Source organism: Dendropsophus ebraccatus, chromosome 10 (assembly GCF_027789765.1).
Source record: "Dendropsophus ebraccatus isolate aDenEbr1 chromosome 10, aDenEbr1.pat, whole genome shotgun sequence".
In the NCBI taxonomy this organism is placed as follows: domain Eukaryota; kingdom Metazoa; phylum Chordata; class Amphibia; order Anura; family Hylidae; genus Dendropsophus; species Dendropsophus ebraccatus.
In genome coordinates, this window is record NC_091463.1 from 54,929,734 (window position 1) to 54,950,409 (window position 20,676).

The window sequence follows — 20,676 nt, forward strand, 5'->3', positions numbered from 1 at the left end:
GATGGGGTCACACGTGAATTTCCTCTGACTGTGTTAGTGGGGACTGAAGATGAGGAATCGTCCTCTGAAACTAATATCCCTGATCTAGCAGTGTCCCGAGAAAATTTTGGGACCGCTCAGCTCAGGGATCTGACGTTAAAGCATGCCATGGGAAATGTCACTGTGATAAATGGTGTTCCCCAAGAACCAGGTGCAGACCAAAGGTTTCCTTATTTTGCTATGAATAATGACCTGCTGTATCGTGTACATAAAGTAAGGGATGAGGTGGTGGAGCAACTGCTGGTACCCGGCCCATATAGACGGATGGTGTTGGACATGGCCCACTCCCATGTGTTGGGAGGTCACTTGGGTGTAGATAAGACACAGGAGCGTATTTTGCAAAGATTTTATTGGCCAGGATGTTACAGGGAGATAGCTAATTTTTGCCAGTCATGTCCAACCTGCCAAATAACCGCTCCGGTCTCTCATTTCCGTAGCCCATTAGTACCCCTGCCCATCATAGAAACACCATTTGAGCGCATAGCCATGGAGATTGTAGGCCCGTTAGTCAAATCTGCTAGAGGCCACCAATACATTTTGGTTATCCTGGACTATGCTACACGGTACCCAGAGGCCGTACCCTTAAGAAATGCCTCATCAAAATGTATTGCACGAGAATTGGTCCATATTTTTTCCAGAACAGGGCTGCCTACCATCCACAGACTGATGGGTTAATAGAGGGTTTCAATAAGACCCTGAAGGCTATGTTAAGAAAGGCTGTAGAGAAAGATGGGCGAGATTGGGACTGTCTGATACCCTATTATTCTCTATAAGGGAAGTCCCTCAAGCCTCCACAGGGTTTTCACCCTTTGAACTCTTGTACGGACGACACCCTCGAGGGTTACTGGATGTAGCTAAAGAGACCTGGGAAAGCGAACCTGGGAAAGCGAGGCAACGCCATATAAAAGCATAATAGAGCATGTTGCACAAATGCAAGAAAGAATAGCAAATGTTATGCCGATAGTTAAGGCCCATCTTCTCCATAATCAAAGTAAGGGCATTCTTAGGTATCGTAGGCTACTACAGACGGTTTATCCCAGACTTTGCCACAATAGCAGCCCCATTAACTGAACTCACAAAAGGGACCCAGTCAGTTATGGTTAAATGGTCCCTGGAGGCTGAGAGAGCCTTTAATGAACTAAAACTTGCCTTATGTAAGCAGCCAGTCTTGGTAGAACCCGATTTCTCTAAGGAATTTGTGGTCCAGACGGATGCGTCCGATGTAGGCCTGGGTGCAGTAATGTCCCAGGACATAAATGGAGAAGAGCACCCAGTTATGTATCTCAGCCGTAAACTTTCCCCAGCCGAAAAAAAATACTCCATTGTGGAAAAGGAGTGCCTGGCCATTAAGTGGGCATTGGATTCCCTTAAGTATTACCTACTGGGCAGAAGGTTTAAGTTGGTTTCTGACCATGCCCCACTGGAATGGATTAGAATGAAAAAGGGGAATAATGCCAGGATAACACGCTGGTTTCTGGCGTTACAAGATTATTGTTTCAATGTGGAACATAGACCAGGTAAATTGCATGGTAATGCAGATGCCCTTTCAAGGGTACACTGCCTGCTGGTTGAAAGTGCCCAGCCCCACGGCTTTGGGCAAAGGGGGGGGGGGGGGGGGTATGTGACAAGGCACAAGGTATGGTGGTCGATGACAGATATGTGTCACCGTGGTTCAAGGCCTCGGTGAAGTAGGCCGGATAGAATTGGTCAGTAACCATAGGTTACTGACAGTTTTTTTCAAATTTAGTATAACAACTTTCAAGCAGTTGTTCTGGGCCGGCTTTTACTGGAGCAGTCTCAGAGTTGGGTGGGATGACTGCTCCCACGTATCCATCCCGGGTTTTCCCTGGCCTATAACAGCCAGGAAATTAGGTGAGCTGTGTGTGGTGTGTAACTCCAAGGCTGGAGCTTGTTTGGAGGTTCTGCTGTGTTGGTTCCAGGCAGAGAAGCTGGAGAATCTGCTGTAGCCTAAAAAGACTGTTCTGGTGAGAAATCCTGTTTTCATTTAACCCTTTGTGCCTGAAGCAAGGCTATCTTTATGTTATTTGCACCTGCTGAAGAAAAGCTATTTTGTTACTGCTTGGACTTGGTGAAATAAAACCGGCTTATTTTTAACTCTGCTGTGTCTGTGATACCTGTGACGGAGCTAACCCCCCCATATATATATATATATATATATATATATATATATATATATTTGTAAAACAGATGCATTTTAGCTTAAGGGTGAAAGATGTCATGGAGCTTTTCTGATGTACACATGAGGTAAAAACGAGAAAATATATAGAAAATAACAAAAAAACATGTAATTCTGAATGATAATGTGATCAGAGAGATTACGTGTTGGTAAACCTTTATGGCATATGTAACCATAGCAATCAGACTATGTAGATATAAGGCACATTACCTTGCTCAGTAAAGCTTCTGGTCTCAGAAGTTGGTGATAAACTTTCATCAATTATACTGTCTGTTTTATTGTCATTGAGGCTTCTCTGTAAAATATAATAATACAAATATTGGCAAAGGCAGCTGACAAGTAGCAGGCAGACACTGGCAGAGCTGGTATTTCCTGAAATCTTATTATTTGGATCACTTCTATTCTGATCCTTTGAGAGAAAAAAAGAATAAGGGAAAAAAATATGTCTGCCATCTTGCAAAAACAGCACCACTTGTGTCCACAGCATACGTGTGATATTGGAACTAGGCTCTATTCATTTAATCAGAAATAAGCTACATTGGCAAACATACACCCCGGGCAAGTCTAGCAAAGCTTTTCTAAGCATCCAGAACCATATAGAAAGTAAATCTGGGGAATTCTAGTAATAAAAATTAGATGATATCCAAAGGCTTTTCCTAAATGTATTGTGTCACATGCGCTAGCACTGGAGGGGGTAGAAAAGAGGAAGATAAATGGATGCCTCATGGGATAAAAGACTCGATCAATTGATTTGTCACTCTTTGGACTGAAGCATAGGACAAGACAGGATCAAGGAAGAGGAAGACACTAAGGTAAATATAGCTACTATTTTTATTGGTTTTTATTTGCCTATTTCTTAACTGATTCTTACTCATAATATGCATCGAGAAATGAAGGGCGTGACTGAGTAAGGAGAGTGGAAATGTACAGATGGCTGGTTTTCAGAATAGTATTTACCAATGGGTCCATGTCTAACAATTGCAGTCATTCATATTTGGCTATTATTATTATTATATACTATATGATATAGGTCTATATGAACATATACACACATAGCCAGACTCGGCTTATAGTTACTAACCTTTTCTGTTACATATTGGGTGGATGATTCAGGTAGCCTTATTGGAGGCACACTGGCAGTCCTATCAAAGTTATAATCATCAATGGCACTGCAATAAAAAAGTATGAAAAATGTTTACTTATTCCCAACTTTACAGATGAGAAACCAACTATACTGGTAAATGATATCATGATACCCTCCCAATGCCAAGGTTTTTCTATGGCTGCACTAATCCCCAGCTTAAGCCCTGGTAACAGTCAGCGCCTCCAGTCCTAGGTTAAGTCACTTCACATCACTGAAGTCATGGACATGAAAAATAAGCATACTATGGCTCCCAACTAGAGATGATCGAACAGCGCGAATTTCCAGGTTCGTTAGGCATTTGACTCCCGCTGTCTTCCCGTTCCGTGGAGAAGGTGGAGACAGCCCGAGTACACAGAGATACAGCCTATTGCCTAGGCTGTATCCCTGTTTTCCAGGCGGTACTCGGGCTGTCTCCACCTTCCACATGCAACGGGAAGGCAGCGGGAGTTAAATAGCGATGGTTCGAGTTAGAACGAACCTGAAAATTCCCGCTGTTCGATCATCTCTACTCCCAACCACCCTAGACAAGTGACCTGCGTCAGGGCAAAATCCTGCCTCCTAAGTCCACAACTTCTGGCCGAATCTACAAATAGATACCTTCATCCCTAACTAGTATATTGTGTAGGTTACAACACATTTTTACCCTCAGTTCAAAAAGAAAAAGCTACTCTGTGGAGTACTAGAAAGAAATCAAGCATAATTTGTGATTGTTCATAGAGACCAAAAAAGACCAACCAAGAAAATCTTCAGAGAAAAAAAATATATAGACACTGTCTTATTTTTGGAGAAACGTGGTAAAGGAGCCAAAGTTCCTAGAATATCTAAGATCTAACTAAGCAATTGCATCCCATGATGTTTATAAGCCCAATAGTTCTCAAAGACCGGGTCTTGTTATACTTGGTGTTTTCATGTGACGTCACCTTGGCTGTCCCTGAGAGTCAAGCTCGGCACGTGTGGATAGATTCCGTATTGCTTCTCTGAAATTATCTTCTTTTCCATTCTTTACACCTGATTATGAAGTAAATGCAGACATGTTAGTCATTTATTTCATCTCATTACAAAGTTTACTCTTTAGACCACTATGGGTCTTCATTTTGATAGGCCGCTTTTTTTGCCCTGCACATTAAGCATCTGCCAACATAAGCAATTTTATTAGTTCTTCTTTGAGTCTCATAGGTTTATAGGTAAATCTGGCTCTGACTGTAAGCATAATTTTCCAAAATGAAAGAATAAATCAAGGCTGTGACTTTTATATTAATGTAAAACTGGAGATTTAGGGTCCTTTTAGACGCGCAGATTTGTTGTCCGTGGGGGCTGCAAATGAGCGCTGATCAGTAAGATTGGCGTCTTGTTTGCAGTGCCTTTACACAGCTCGAGATATGGTGCAGATGGGCTGCATGAACGATCCTTGTATTTCTCATGCAATGCTGGAAACTGACAGTACAGATATGTATCCCGTGCTGTCAGTTTCCAGATCACAAGCAGCAGTCTGTACCTACCATGTATCTTCAGGTCTGTCAATCATTCCAGTGGAGCCATCAGCCTGAAGTTAAAGCAGAGGCCCGGAGAAAGAGATGCTGCTGGATCACAAGCAGTGTGGCTGGTAGGTATAGACTGCTGCTTGATCTGTAAACCGGATATATACATATCTATGCTGTCAGTTTCTCTTTATCTTTGCTGCACAAACCCCTTTTTACACAGGGAGATGTGTGGTTGATAGAGAGACATTTTTGAGTAGTTGCAAAAGATGCGATCAGCCGATAATCAGGTGTTTGCTCGGTCTTTGACTTGGTCTTTCGCTGCCTCTTTTATACGGGCTGATTATCGGCTGCAGGAGCTTCTCTAGTGAGGCACCTGGCCGATAATCATCCTGTGTAAAAGGGCCCTTACTAATCGATACACCAGTGATTCCAAGCAGTTAGCTGATGTGTGGTGCAGATTCAGAGAAGACATTAAACAATCACTTACTCAGCAGATTTTATCACCTATGCGGTTACTCGTGTTACTGTCACTCTATTTATAGGATGTGATTTTACTGCTATATTATCCGTAACAAAATCTGTTACAGCTGTCTATATATGCAGTAACACATACGCACACTGATCTGATCACTATATTGTCATACATGGCATATCATATGCACAAAATGCTGATAGCAGAAAGAATGGTTGAACTGGCTATACTGAAATGAGTGCTACTTTTTAATATGCAAACAAGTTATTTAGTTGTTGCTTAAATGGAAATTACTAAAACATATTAATGTTCTTTTATTCTAAATCCTGATCCAATATTCTGATTCCAGACCCCATCCCACATTCAAACATGGGAATTGAATAGCTAACCCAGCTACTGCACAGGCACAAAGGGGAACTGTCTTAACTAATGGGGGGGAGCGTTTTGCCTGTGTTGAAATGTACAAAGTGAAAGTACCAGGATTACATATACAACTGAAGCAGTAGTTAGAATGAAAGTACAAAATTGGATCAATTTACATTTGGTAAATAATCAAATACTTAATGTCCCCATACAACCCCTTTAATCAGGGAAATGTCCTCATTCGTTCACTCTTTGTTTTTTTGCCCCTGGTCCTAATAAAAGTTGCAGCTGCATCTCCCTCCTCCCTCCTCTAAAACTGCATTTCAATAAGTTAGAATATCATCAAAAAGGTTGTTTCTTTTTCAGAATTTCAGTTTAAAGAGTGAAACACCTATATTATATAGAATCATTACAAACAGAGTGAACTTTTTCTAGTGTTTATTTCCGTTAATATTGATGATTATGGCTTACAGCCAAGGAAAACCTAAAATTCATTGTCTCAGAAAATTAGAATGTAATATAAGACCAACTGTAAAAGAAAAAAAATTAAGACAGAAATGTTGGCCAAATGAGAAGTATGTACAGTAAATGCACTCAATACTTGGTTGGGGTTCCTTTTGCATGAATGACCGCATCAATGCGGCATGGAGGTGACCAGCTGTTGGCACTGCAGAGGTGTTATGGAAGCCCAGGTTGCTTTGATAGCGGCCTTCAGCTCATCTGCATTTTTGGGTCTGGTCTCTCTCATTTTCTCTTGATATTACCCCATAGATTTTTTTAATGGGTTAAGGTCATTCAAGTATGCTGGCCAATGAATTTTGGCTTTCCCTTGGCTGTAGCCATAATCATCAACATTATAGAGGTTTCCTATTCTGAATTGAATTACTAAAAAAATTATAACTTTTTGATGATTTACTTTTTGCATTTACTTTACAACACTACCCAGATTACTGTATGATGCAAATAGTTTCTTAACATTTAAAGAGGACACATTATCCATTGTGTGCTGTGGGGAGTTCTGATGCGGCGCTAAAGATCATCCGGCCGGTACTGCGGTACCCACCGGGATGATCTTTTCTGAGACCGACCGTTCTGTGACCCGGCCGGGTCATGGAATGGCCAGACTCATACTACGTGTGACCATAGCCTTACACTATGAACCTTAAAGGGGTTATCCAGCGCTACAAAAACATGGCCACTTTATTTCAGAGACAACACCACTCTTGTCTCCAGTTTGGGTGGGGTTTGCTTCTTAGTTTCATTGAAGTTAATGGAGCTTAATTGCAAACCACACTTCACCTGAAGACAAGAGTCGTGTTGTCTCTGGAAGCAAGTGGCCATGTTTTTGTAGCGCTGGATAACCCCTTTAAAGTCTGGGAACCTGTAATGGAGGCCACAGTCAGTGGTGTACATAAAAAGGCACAACCAGGGAGGGGGTCAGTTTTGGCTCTTTTAGCAGGCCACTGTTTGTAAATTACACACTTATTACCATTTGTGCTGGTCTACGCCAGGCTGCCAAAAGGTAACCAACCACGCTGAACCTTTTCATCCATGGTTGGCTAAATAAAATTAAAATAATGCATGACAAGACCAAATTTAGATGATCATTTGCTATTTGCCCAATCTCAGTTTTGTTTTGTTTTTAAATGACAGCGATCTGCCAGTTTGGTCTGGCATATTGCTGGAACAATCGTACAACATGATTCTTTGTTATACAGTTCTTCAATAGAAGGGACTACAGCATATGTATTCACAAAGGGGAAGAGACCAACAATCGCTGGGCCTCCAGTCAATAAAGGCACCATAGAAATCTGGGTATAGGTAACTGAACTAAAAAGTAAGCAAAATGTTTGCAACTTACTGTAGGTGGAAATGCTCTTTAAAGGGGTATTCTCATAAGGATTTATGGTATAACCATAGATACACTATAAATGTCTGACATGTTTAGACCACGCTTAGTGAGCCTTCTTCTTATGCCACAATGGCCTAAACTAGGAACTATGCAAATTGGTGGGACTCTCACTTCTCATATAACGCTATAAATTTATTTATGCTGTGTCACTGCTTTATGTATAGTGAATAAAGACCAGAATATCACAAATTGTTGCATGCAAAACTAAAAAAAAGTAGAATGCAAGGATTTAAGTGTACAGCACATCTTCATACACTGCTGTAATATTAATGTGTCTTGTGAGTCAATATATCATCACTTTGTCGGCATGTTACAGTGATGTAGATAGAGCCTGACACGTAACCACTGAAGCTAATCCACTCCAGGACTTTGGTTTAACAACTTCCTGTTTAGTGAGAAAGTCATCTGATATGGGCAAACATAGGAGGAGGCTAACAAATACAACATAGCAGCAAGGTACTGTGTGCATTGGCATAGGCCCAGACTGAACTGCAGACTATTAATGGAGGGAATTGAAACTAAAACTAGTACTCTTTGTGGCACTCTTTAGAATACAGCAATGGCCAGACTTCAATAAATAAGAACTGCATGACTAGAAGAGAAACCATGCTTCAAGGGAGCATGTACCATAACAGCAGCACCTTCAAATCTGCACAAAAGTCCATGGAGTCTCAGTTATGAGTCTCAAAACATGGGACTAGCCAGATATCCCTCCAGGAAAGGTCCTAGTAAAGGGCTGGCTCTTGAACAGAGACTACTAAAAACATATTAAGTGGCCCCTTCAGTCAATACCCGACTCAATTACAAGTCTGATGATATGACCAGGGAAATACCAAAATATCCACAGACAGCTGTTTCAGGGTGTTGCCCCTCATCAGTGTGGAGCAGGATTCTGGCTAGGTGGGAGCAATGCCAAGTAGACAAATATGGCAAACAGATCACTGATCTCAGGGAGACCAGCCAAAGAACACTGTCAGCTGCTAGTCTCCATACAGGACCCACCCCTTTGCTAGGTCCTTCCCTGGAGGGATATCTGGCTAGTCCTGTGTTTTGAAACTCGTAACTGAGGCTTGGCTGACTTTTTTACATACTGATTTTTCCCAGGAGTAATGCACCTAGGATTTCACTGAGTGCTTTAACTGGCAGCCTACAGTGTTTTCTTTGTCTGGTCCCCCTGAGGTCAGTGATCTGTTTGCCATATTCACCTCTTAAAGGGGTTTCTGGGCAAAATAGACTGATTGGCAGAGTGGCAACATCTGGCATTCAGACTGTTTAGCCGTTTACAGCCCGAACACCACAGTTAACAGGACTGAAAGTAGTTTGCCTCGGTCCACTGACTTTTAACTGCACCTCAGCTCCTATTCACTTAAACGGGACCTGAGCTGCAGTTACACATCATCACTACTACACAGTGAATGGAAGCAACTGCTTTCAGACCCATTTAATATGTGTGTGTATGCATGTGCATGTGTGTTCTTATGTGTTTACCTGGGCATTTTGGTCGCAATTTTTTTGGGGGGAAATAGCTGTTTTTTTTAATATATAAAACTTAACCCATTAGGAAGGTAGCTTTACATGGCTAGAGTGCCAAGAACAGTATATTTGTGCTTAAAAAATTCTTGAAACATCATATTTAACACATAATACTGTATATCTGTTATTTATATTTATAGAACCCAATAAGACTAATATGACTGCAAATCTAACACATGTAATGCATGGATAAGAAAAAATTATATCTTATCAGAAAAAAATATACAAATTGGGCTAAAACTACATAACAATACATTACACCTGCCAACCATGGCACTTACTTTGAGTTGGATTCCCCTTTTTCCGAATGGATGCTCTAAGCAACTCAGAACCTTGTAAGTCTTCCTGGAAACGTCGAGACTTAACATCCTGGAACCACTCTCCGGTCACAAATTTTTTCTTTTTCTCATCTTTCAATGATCCTTGCAGACGTCTAAATGAAAAAAAAAAAAAAAAAAAAAAAAAAATATATATATATATATATATATATATATATATATATATATATATATATATATATACACTCACCGGCCACTTTATTAGGTACACCTATCCAACTGCACGTTACCACTTAATTTCTAATCAGCCAATCACATGGCGGCAACTCAGTGCATTTAGGCATGTAGACATGGTCAAGACAATCTCCTGCAGTTCAAACCGAGCATCAGCATAGGGAAGAAAGGTGATCTGAGGGCCTTTGAATGTGGCATGGTTGTTGGTGGCAGAAGGGCTGGTCTGAGTATTTCAGAAACTGCTGATCTACTGGGATTTTCACGCACAACCATCTCTAGGGTTTACAGAGAATGGTCCGAAAAAGAAAAAACATCCAGTGAGCGGCAGTTCTGTGGGCGGAAATGCCTTGTTGATGCCAGAGGTCAGAGGAGAATGGGCGGACTGGTTCGAGCTGATAGAAAGGCAACAGTGACTCAAATAGCCAACCGTTACAACCAAGGTAGGCAGAAGAGCATCTCTGAACGCACAGTACCTCCAACTTTGAGGCAGATGGGCTACAGCAGCAGAAGACCACACCGGGTGCCACTCCTTTCAGCTAAGAACAGGAAACTGAGGCTACAATTTGCACAAGCTCATCGAAATTGGACAGTAGAAGATTGGAAAAACTTTGCCTGGTCTGATGAGTCTCGATTTCTGCTTGAATATGACAATGAGTTCACTGTACTCAAATGGCCTCCACAGTCACCAGATCTCAATCCAATAGAGCATCTTTGGGATGTGGTGGAACGGGAGATTCGCATTATGGATGTGCAGCCGTCAAATCCGCGGCAACTGTGTGATGCCATCATGTCAATATGGACCAAAATCTCTGAGCACCTTGTTGTATCTATGCCACGAAGAATTGAGGCAGTTCTGAAGGCAAAAGGGGGTCCAACCCGTTACTAGCATGGTGTACCTAATAAAGTGGCCGGTGAGTGTATATATATATATATATATATATATATATATATTTAGCAGTACCCATTTTATACTTCATAATGGTTTGCTCCCATTCCAATTCAATGGTTGCAATAATTTATGTAAATGACATTTATGTACACTATAATCACATAATAATGAATGAAGAATGAGCCTGTAGTAATTACATAAAAGCAGTAGCTCGCTGTGACACATACATAGTGAGGAAGATGGTGGTGACCTTGGCAAACAATATACTGTATATATTTGCTGGCTGCTATATTTCATGTACTGTTTTATGATAATGTGGGGACCCGGAACCTAAACACTTTATTTTGTTGTTTTTAGGGGTAATACTTTTAACTGTTTTTATTGGATGGGTTTTGTCAATAAAGTATATCTTAAATACTATAACTGTGTAATTGTATTTGCTTTGGGGGGGTTATAGGTGTTAGTTTTCTGTTATTTTGTCCTATTCCTCATTTGCTTTACAATAAAAAGAAAAGAAAATGTTCACAGTTGTCGCCATGTTCTACACATGAAATGATGCAAACCCTTAAAAAATATAAGTGTGAATTCTTTCCCTTAAAGGGGTTATCCAGCGCTACAAAAACATGGCCACTTTCCCCCTACTGTTGTCTTCAGTTTGGGTGGGGTTTTGAAACTCAGTTCCATTGAAGTAAATGGAGCTTAATTGCAAACCGCACCTGAACTGGAGACAACAGTAGGGGGAAAAGTGGCCATGTTTTTGTAGTGCTGGATAACCCCTTTAAGGCTCTGCTCACACTAGGTAACACAGACACATTTTTTCTGCCTCTACTAGGCCGGAGGCTGTTAGTTAAGATCATCAGATCCATAGTCAGGCCGGGAGTGGCAGCCATGATACAGATTTAAAAATACTAGCATACTAGTGTGACCAGAGCCTTATTACGGCGTAATCAACTATAGTAAATTTTTAATTTGCTGATTCTAGTCTCATCCTCTATAAATAAAATGATGGCACATGTCATAACATTAACTCTGTACCAAAATACTGAAGACAGGGGTGTCCTAAGAATAAATAAAAAGTAGGTGCCTCATTTATTTATGCACATTGATCCAGGCATCTGTGTGGTTTCCCACTTTCTCGTAGGCAAATACACTATATACCACTTCCTTATTTACCCTAAAGAAGTCAGCATGCTGTGATATAGCATTATAAGACATATGATTTAATATTCATCATCAACCATTCATATGAAATAGACTACCTCTTTAAGACATGAGACATTTAATTTTTATAAAAGTGAAGATACTTTTTTACCAAAAATGAAAAAGTCCTTTGATGCCAACGTTTCATAATGTGACGCACATGCCAGATATTATATTATGCTATATATCCCTTTTATTGCATATCTGTCACACTGAACATTTTCTGATGCCCTATGTAGAACTACACAGTCATATCACATTATTATGGCCACCAACTAATATTGAGAGTAACCACTGTGTGCAGCACTGACAGCAGATATACAAGCAGGGAGTGATGTAATAAGGTCCTGCTAGATGGTCCCAGGTATCTGGAGTCATGCTGACTGCAGTGTATGCCACAGCTGCTGGATGGTGCATGGGGAGAATCCATAAAGTGAACATAATGATCACATGAAATAGGACAGTACTTGGAAGTCTTGGTCATGCTCTTCCAAACAATGTTGGATATTTCTAGCCATGTGACCTGTCATATTGTCTTGCTAGAAGATCTAATGTCCCCACATAAAGACAATCAGAATGTATGGGTGTACAAGGTTTCCAAGAATAGATTTATACCCAAACTGGTTGGCAGTGCCCTCCACATGGGTAAGTGGCTTAGAGAAAGCTAGAAAAACATTCTCCAGACCATAACACTGTCACCACCAGCTTCTGTGCTTCTAGCAATGGTTACAGTGTTTGTTTGCTGATGTTTCTTGCCTGACACGTCAACGTCCATCTGTTCAATGAAGCAGAAAACGTGACTCATTAGAGAAAGCAGTCCTTCACCAGTGGAGGTCCAGTTCCAAAAGTTTGTTTCAATACTGCTGATTCAAGTTTGTTAGCAGAGATGCAGTAACCATCCGTCTGCTTCATAACCCCACACAGAGTAGGGTCTGAGCTGCTGATGTAGACACATGTCAGGTTGCCCTCTAATTCATTGTGGTGGTGAGCTGCTGTGTGTCTGTCCACCATTGCACACCTTAGCATGCTAACTTTCCCCTCCGCCTTTTGCCTACCATAGCAGCTTGTGAACAGTTCAGAAATACCACTACAGTTGTCTGGAAAGCCAATAATCAGCCTTTTTTGGAACTATGATAAATTGCTTCTTAAACTCAAGACAGTAACGAAGAATATGTGTGCAGACAGCCTATCGTACACCACATTTGCCCACCGAGTAAGCTCATGACAAGTCACTTGCTTCAAGAGATATGAGCTGCTGACAGTGGTTGTAGTGGTCGTAATAATGTGACTGGACTATGTAGATAAAGGTAGCCTTAAAATACATAACATAGATCACATCTGACAAACAAAAATAGTTTTTTTTTTATCATGAATCTGGTGTGACCAAAGGCTTGAATAGATCCACCAGGGTGCTGTGACTCCTTGGTGGAACCCTAAGACTGGAGTGGGCCTATACCCTCAATGTGCCCTTAAATAGATCAGCACAATTACACAGCTTAAAAAATGCCATCCAGCCAGGGAACGTCTGCTCCTGTGCAGATACCCTGAGCTCCTCCCTTAAAGGGGTTTTCACATTGATAACCTATCCTGTCATTAGGGCACCAATCACTGATGGCCGAGGTGTAGACACCGAGAACCCCTGATGATCAGCTGTTTGGCGCCCATACTAAACAGTGAATGAGGCCTAAAGCAGTTGGCTCCATTTACTGTGTATTGTCTGGATCTGGTTACTGCAGTCCAGTTGCTGTTCACTTGAACGGGTGTTGAGCTGCAGTTACAAATCACTGACACAACTGCTTCCAGTCCTCATCATTTTGTATCAGTAATAGATGACGTATCCTGTGGATAGACCATTAATCTATTTTGCCCAGAAAACCCCTTTAATAATTGGGAAGAACATTCCTGAATTGCTCTTCTGGAACACAGAAAGAACAGTGAATTCAGGTAGCTGTGCAGTCCTCTCTCTTCTCTCCCTGCACTTATGTCTATGATCATTGAGAGAATGTGTGGCTTATAGTTAGGTACACAGTCCTCTCTATCCCTTGCCTGCACGCATCTTTATGATCATAGAGAGAACTATGTGGCGTACAGTTACACAGTCCTCTCTATCCCTTCCCTGCACTCATCTCTATGATCATAGAGAACTGTGTGGCTTACAGTTACACAGTCCTCTCTATCCCTTCCCTGCACTCATCTCTATAATCATAGAGAACTGTGTGGCTTAGAGTTACACAGTCCTCTCTATACCTTCCCTGCACTCATCTCTATCATCATAGAGAACTGTGTGGCTTAGAGTTACACAGTCCCATCTGTCTCTTCCCTGCACTCATCTCTATAATCATAGAGAACTGTGTGGCTTACAGTTACACAGTTCTCTCTATCCCTTCCCTGCACTCATCTCTATAATCATAGAGAACTGTGTGGCTTACAGTTACACAGTTCTCTCTATCCCTTCCCTGCACTCATCTCTATAATCATAGAGAACTGTGTGGCTTACAGTTACACAGTCCTCTCTATCCCTTTCCTGCACTCACCCTATGATCACAAAGAGAACTATGTGGTTTCCTTTAGATTTGTACAGTCCTTGCACCTAACACCTTCGGAACACGGGTACCCTCACTGACTCCTGCCACTCTGTGCACCCCTGCCCCCCACAGTGTTCCTGCCACTTTATGTCCACCTCTGTTCCAAAAAGTACCCCTTCCACTTTCTGTGTCCCCCTCTCTTAAAGTCCTTTTATGTCTCACCCCTTTTCCAGAGACCCCAGCACCCTGACCAGAAATGGCACCTCTGACGCATTGACACCATTGCACCAATTCCCACCCACATTATTCTCTATATATTTCAAAAGAGATGTGATCACATGAAAATGCAGTAACCTTTCCATCGAAGTGTAAGGAGAATGCGACAGCCATGAATTGGTGAACAGGAGATAGGTAACATTAGCATTTAGTCATAGAGAAGGTCCCCACAATCCTCTTAGTAATTGATTTATATTCCGAACTTTAAAGTACTACCCCAATATATAAAGCTCAAACAGCTTTTCTCCTAGAGGGCAGATGCCCACCCCACCTCAAACTTCAACTAACTATGCCCCTCCAATACAGAGACATTAAATTTACTTATATTTCATTATGCAACCGTTGTAATGGCTGGATATTTTACATACAGCTGCTATAGGAACATTAGGGTATCCTGCAATACCTACACGTCAACACAAGAGAGGTTATTCCAAGTATATAAAAGATATTGTGATATCATATGTTGCTGTGGCCCAGTGAAGGGTTAATCTATTTCTGTTCCACCAGCACAGGATATGATCCCACAGCCCGTCTGTAGGTGTACGTTTGTGTTACCTGGTTCTTAGTGTAGGAGACAGTGATGACTATGTAGAGTATACAGGGTCCTACCTGATGCGGTCACTGTCTTTCTGCTGTAGCTCAGCATCTCTCTGCAGGACCTTCATCAGCTTCTCATACTCTTCATCTGTCAAGAAGCTGAGGTCCAGCATGGTGCCTGAGCTGTTCTTCATTGTGGACAGAACAGAAACTACTGAAAAGCAAGCCGGTAAACATCAACCATGGAGGGATCATAGGCAGGAACAACGTCTCGGAGTTAGCAGAAGCTGAACATGTGGAAAGCTGGCAGCTTCATCTTCTTAATTTAGTTGCTATCCAGAAGTAATGAAGGATAATTTCCATCCACTTTTTCTAATGCAGTCACTGTGTTTCCAAGTAACGCAAGCAGACTACACTGGTCCCCATTGTCTGTAGTAATAGGGTTTAGGGTCCATTCCAGACGTCAGACTTTTTCCTGTGAAGAAAACAAGAGTTATAAACTGAGCTGGTTACTGAAGAGACCAAATGATTCTTTCTAGATTTAGATCAACATGACATATGGAAAGTGAATGTGTACTATGGGGGCGGATATTTACTTACTGGTACACGTTCCAAGGAAAGCTACAGAACTCTGCTTATTCCAATAGTGCTGGCAAAGCTCTGCAAAGGTGGATGTGGTGATATCAGCTCTCTACGGTAAGGGCACGGGAAAAGTAAATACTCAAAGGCCACGACGTGTTGTTTTAGAGAAGAAAAAAAAAGTGAACTGTGTAAACAAGGTGCACAGCGCATGTGGGTGGAACAAAGCAGAGGTCATCCATCAAATCCTAAGGTCACCTGGAGAAGAGGAGCTCAGGTAAAATTAGGAAGGGTCTTTAGGAATAGACACAACATACCGCAAACCCCATGTTCTTCATGACTCAGATCTCGGGACATCTGCACAGCAGTAATAAACTTCACATAGGAGTGTCTACCAGTCCTACCACTTTCCTCAACCATCCCGCACACCAATAACAGCTATAACCCATTAACTCATCATAGCCTGTGGGCATAGCTAGAAATACATTGAGACAAAACCCTTTGCGGACACACTATAATGACAATCAGTGTGTTAATATAGATTCCTGAAACCTTAGCCAGCCCGGTTTCCTTAAAGCTATAGTGAACAATTGCTGGAAAGGAGCCAGCGGAGTCTGTTCTCAAAATGTGGCACAGAAAAGGTTACAAAAATAGAGCAATTATAGTGCAGGTTTCTGTCTATAACGCTGCACAACATATATATAGATATCAATGCATATTGTTATCCATTTCTATTGTGCACAGGCAGCTCCATTGTTTCCTCCACTAAACCTGGAGTCTTATCTGCATTTGCTGTGCAGCTGGACGTAACTTATTGTTCCCTGTCATCGGCCATGTTAGTCCCGGAAGAGACTGATTGTAATGTTCTTCTGTACTGACAAGTAGAAAATGACTGAGCCAGTGATCATATATCTCCACTTCTAAGCATCTCCATAAACAACCAATACATATATGTGAATCACTTATTATCTTAGATGCAATGGTGCAACAATGAAAATGAATGTGAACTTGTACATATCTACAAAAAATAAAACAATCATATCAATGATAATGCATTTGTTCCTCTTGGCATCAAGTGTATATTAGAGTATGCTTCCATGCGTTCAGAGATTACTATTGAATATATTATTCCGAAATTAAAACTATTACCTATCCACAGTCCCAGTGGTTTGACCTCCACTAATCAGAGACTTATCACCTATATTTTGGATTGGTTTTATTCTTGGGATAACACTTTCAATACTAAAAAACGGACCAGTGGCGGAAAATCCATTTAACACAAAGGAGCACTCTGTTCATATTTTACGGGCAGAATTTCAAGAGGAATCTGCATGCATTTCAACACAGAATCAGCTTGAAATTCCTTGCTGATTCCTCAGTGTGTACCTACCCTTGGGCCCCGTTCACAAAGAGCAAGAAGGGCGGAATGCCATTAGCCTCCGTGTCATAATGACACTCTATGGGAGGCGCGCGCGCGGAATTGTCCGCCGCGGAATTCCGCCCCTCTTGCTCTGTGTGAACAGGCCTTAGGGCAGAAAACTAGATTATTGCTATGGGCAATGGAAACACAAATGCAGCAAGCTTTAAATTGACTCTGTACCCACAATCTGCCCACCCCAACCGCATGTACCTTCAGATAGCTGCTTTTAATCCAAGATCTGTCCTGGGGTCTGTTTGGCAGGTGATGCAGTTATTGTCCTAAAAGACAACTTTTAAACTTGCAGCCCTGTCTCAAATTGACGTGGCCTAGAGTGACTATGCATTAGGCTGACACAACCTCTCTGTCCCTCCTCCCTGCCCTCTTCATCATTAGGAATGCTCCAGGCAGATTGTCTCCTATTCCCCACCTGTGTGAGCACATGGGCTGGATTGTTAAGGCACCTGTGCAGTGTTCACTGCAGAGGAATAGTACAAATTCTGCCAGTGGCATTCCTAATGATGAAGAGGGTGGGGAGGAGGGACGGTGGGGTGGTGCAAGGTTGGGCTACAGTTACTCTTGGCCACGCCAGTTTGACACAGGGCTGCAAGTTTAAAAGTTGTTTTTTAGGACAATAACTGCATCACCTGCCAAACGGACCACAGGAGAGATCTTGGATAAAAAGCAGCTATCTGACGGTGCAAGTGGTTTGGGGGTACAGAGTCGCTTTAACTAGACATTTTTAACTGAAGTTGATGGCTCTTTTGTCAAAACTGTTAAGGGACCACCAGTGAAAAAAAATAAAACCACTCTCTCCATTGCTTGCAGCCTAGCACCACTGCTGCTCCAGACTGCCCAGAGGAAGCACCTGATGATGTCCCTGTACACTCAGCTGCAGAATTCACATGCACTTGCAACCATTCTATTGCATCTAAAATAAAAAATGAAGCAACGTGTAAAAAAAAAAAAAGAGTATCATATTGTTTTGTGTCTACGGCTCCTATGGAGACCTATGCTTGTTCATAGCAGCAGACTACAGAAAAAACTGTAATCATCATTCATGTGCACCATATATTTTTTTTTGCTAACATACACATGGATGGCAATATTACTACAGGGCCAAGATAAAATTCTTATGCTTGTAGTCTGTTACCATGGACACAGACAAAGCACTTGTAAAAACAAAACAATTATATATTTTAAACTAAATCGACAAAGTTAATAAGTTCTTAACTTTTTATCAGAATACAAAAAAAAATGCTGCACCTGTCATTCTGCCATTTAGAGAGGCCATGCAAATGTGTTTTGTTCTTGTAAAAAATGTGACATAATGTGCTGGGAATCTGTATGATCGATAAAGATTTCAAAGAAAAAGTTGAAAAAGTAGAATCTGCTTTGTCCTAGGACTTTACAGACATTTGAAGTGTCACTGTCGTTATAACTTTCAAAATCTAAATCAACAGTAGATGTGAAATAAAGCAAGTTTGTAATTTACATCCTTTTTTTTAGTCATTATGGAAAACACGGCACTTTCTGTTCTCTGACTTTCCTTAAAGAGTCAGAAAACAGGAAGTCCCGTGTTCCCCATGCCATCTGAGCGCTCACAGAGAGAAGGCAGTCATGTGACTGATGGACACATTGAGCTGTGACTCTCTGTAATGGCCGGAATTCCTGGGTTTAGTCTGTTTTTTTCAACCAGCACAAATCAGAAAATCTGCCTTCAGGAGACTGGACCTGGATTTCTGGTAAGTTCAGCTTTGTATTACAGCAGGATAACAACAACAAAAATAATGAATGTACAGAGGTACCTTGGTTTAAGAGTAACTTGGTTTGAGAGCTTTTTGGTTTAAGAGCTCACAGTTTTTCAAAATTGTGACTTGGTTTAGCAGCAATGCTTTGGTTTAAGAGCTCTCTGTACTGGGTGGGAAGGCAAGTGGAGGAGGGGCATGGTCTGCATAGTGGGGTCTACAGCACTGTACTCTGACCCAGGAAGTCTCCCTCACTTTCCAAATCATAGCAGATCTACTTCAGGCTGGAGCTTGCATCAGGGGACAGGACTGTGAAGGTAATCTCTCCATAGCTGTAACCTTGGACAGAGTGCTGCATGTATGTGTCCACATCTGCCCTGCTCATTCCTTCATAGACACACTGAGTGTTTGGGCGTCCACTTGGCAAATGAGGTTCAATGTGGATAAATGTAAAGTTATGCACCTGGGTACTAATAACCCGCATGCATCATATGTCCTGGGGGGAGTTACACTGGGAGAGTCGCTGATGGAGAAGGATCTGGGTATTCTTGTAGATAATAGACTACAGAACAGCACACAATGTCAGTCAGCTGCTTCTAAGGCCAGCAGGATATTGTCATGCATTAAAACAGGCATGGACTCTCGGGACAGGGATATAATATTACCGCTTTATAAAGCTTTGGTGCGGCCTCATCTGGAGTATGCTGTCCAGTTTTGGAACCCGATTCATAAAAAGGACGTTCTAGAGCTGAAGAGAGTACAAAGACGGGCAACTAAACTAATAAGGGGAATGAAGCATCTTAGTTATGAGGAGAGATTAAAAGAATTAAATTTGTTTAGTCTGGAGAAGAGACGTTTAACCCCTTCAAGACCAAGCCTATTTGCACCTAAAAGACCAGGCTCATTTTTCAAAATCTGACCTGTCTCACTTTATGCGCTTATAGCTCAGTGATGCTTTAACGTATGCTAGCGATTCTGAGATTGTTTTTTCGTCACATATGGCACTTTATATTAGTGGCAAAATTTGGTCACTACTTTTTTAATCTATTTGCTTCAATTCCACCTTTTAAAATTGTGTAATTTTACTTTCCATCATTCTGAGATATTTTATATATTTTATTTATATATTTTTCTTTTACAGATTTCTAAATTTCCTGCTTTCCTTTTAGACAGTCATAAAGGAAATGATCAGTCATCCTTTGTAAGATTACTAAAGATGCTAAAGATGCATATATACTTACTTATACATTTGTCTCCATGATCTCCTCTATTTGGTCGCTGCAGACAGCTACAATTTTATTATTTAAGTGGGAAGCCCTATGAAAAGCAAAGCCTACAGGAGGTGCGGAAACTTAAAGTGAATGTACCACAAGGTACATCACGTTGTGTTTTGTACATGAATAGATCGGCGCTGGCGCGGGGATGAAGAGGTCCTTTTTTAACCCCTTCAAGACCAAGCCTATTTGCACCTAAAAGACCAGGCTCATTTTTCAAAATCTGACCTGTCTCACTTTATGCGCTTATAGCTCAGTGATGCTTTAACGTATGCTAGCGATTCTGAGATTGTTTTTTCGTCACATATGGCACTTTATATTAGTGGCAAAATTTGGTCACTACTTTGTGTGTTTTTTGTGAAAAACATCAAAATATCATGAAAAATTGAAAACATTTGCATTTTATGAACTTTGAAATTCTCTGCTTCTAAAAAAAGAAAGTTGTATTACATAAATTAGTTACTAAGTCACATTACCAATATGTCCTCTTTATTCTGGCTTCATTTCATAAAGATATTTTACTTTTTTAGGGTGTTACGGGGCTTAAAAATTTATCAGCAAATTACCACATTTTCGTG

The 20,676-nt window shown here is 41.2% G+C and overlaps 1 protein-coding gene across 3 annotated transcripts in view; it reads right to left on the minus strand.

The window, feature by feature from the left end:
* LOC138765656 (synaptotagmin-like protein 2) overlaps positions 1 to 20,676 on the minus strand; it is an 80,812-nt gene that overhangs the window by 35,449 nt on the left and 24,687 nt on the right. For 2 of the 3 annotated variants that reach the window (XM_069942615.1, XM_069942616.1), the window contains exons 2-6: positions 15,153 to 15,555; positions 9,423 to 9,574; positions 4,301 to 4,388; positions 3,318 to 3,405; positions 2,447 to 2,531 (exon numbers count right to left, since the gene is read on the minus strand). In XM_069942615.1, coding sequence (XP_069798716.1) covers positions 2,447 to 2,531; positions 3,318 to 3,405; positions 4,301 to 4,388; positions 9,423 to 9,574; positions 15,153 to 15,274 — 535 coding nt within the window. In that variant the 5' untranslated portion in view covers positions 15,275 to 15,555. Of the gene's footprint in view, positions 1 to 2,446; positions 2,532 to 3,317; positions 3,406 to 4,300; positions 4,389 to 9,422; positions 9,575 to 15,152; positions 15,556 to 15,680; positions 16,028 to 20,676 lie in introns of those variants that run through there. The other variant, XM_069942614.1, reaches the window with a different exon arrangement.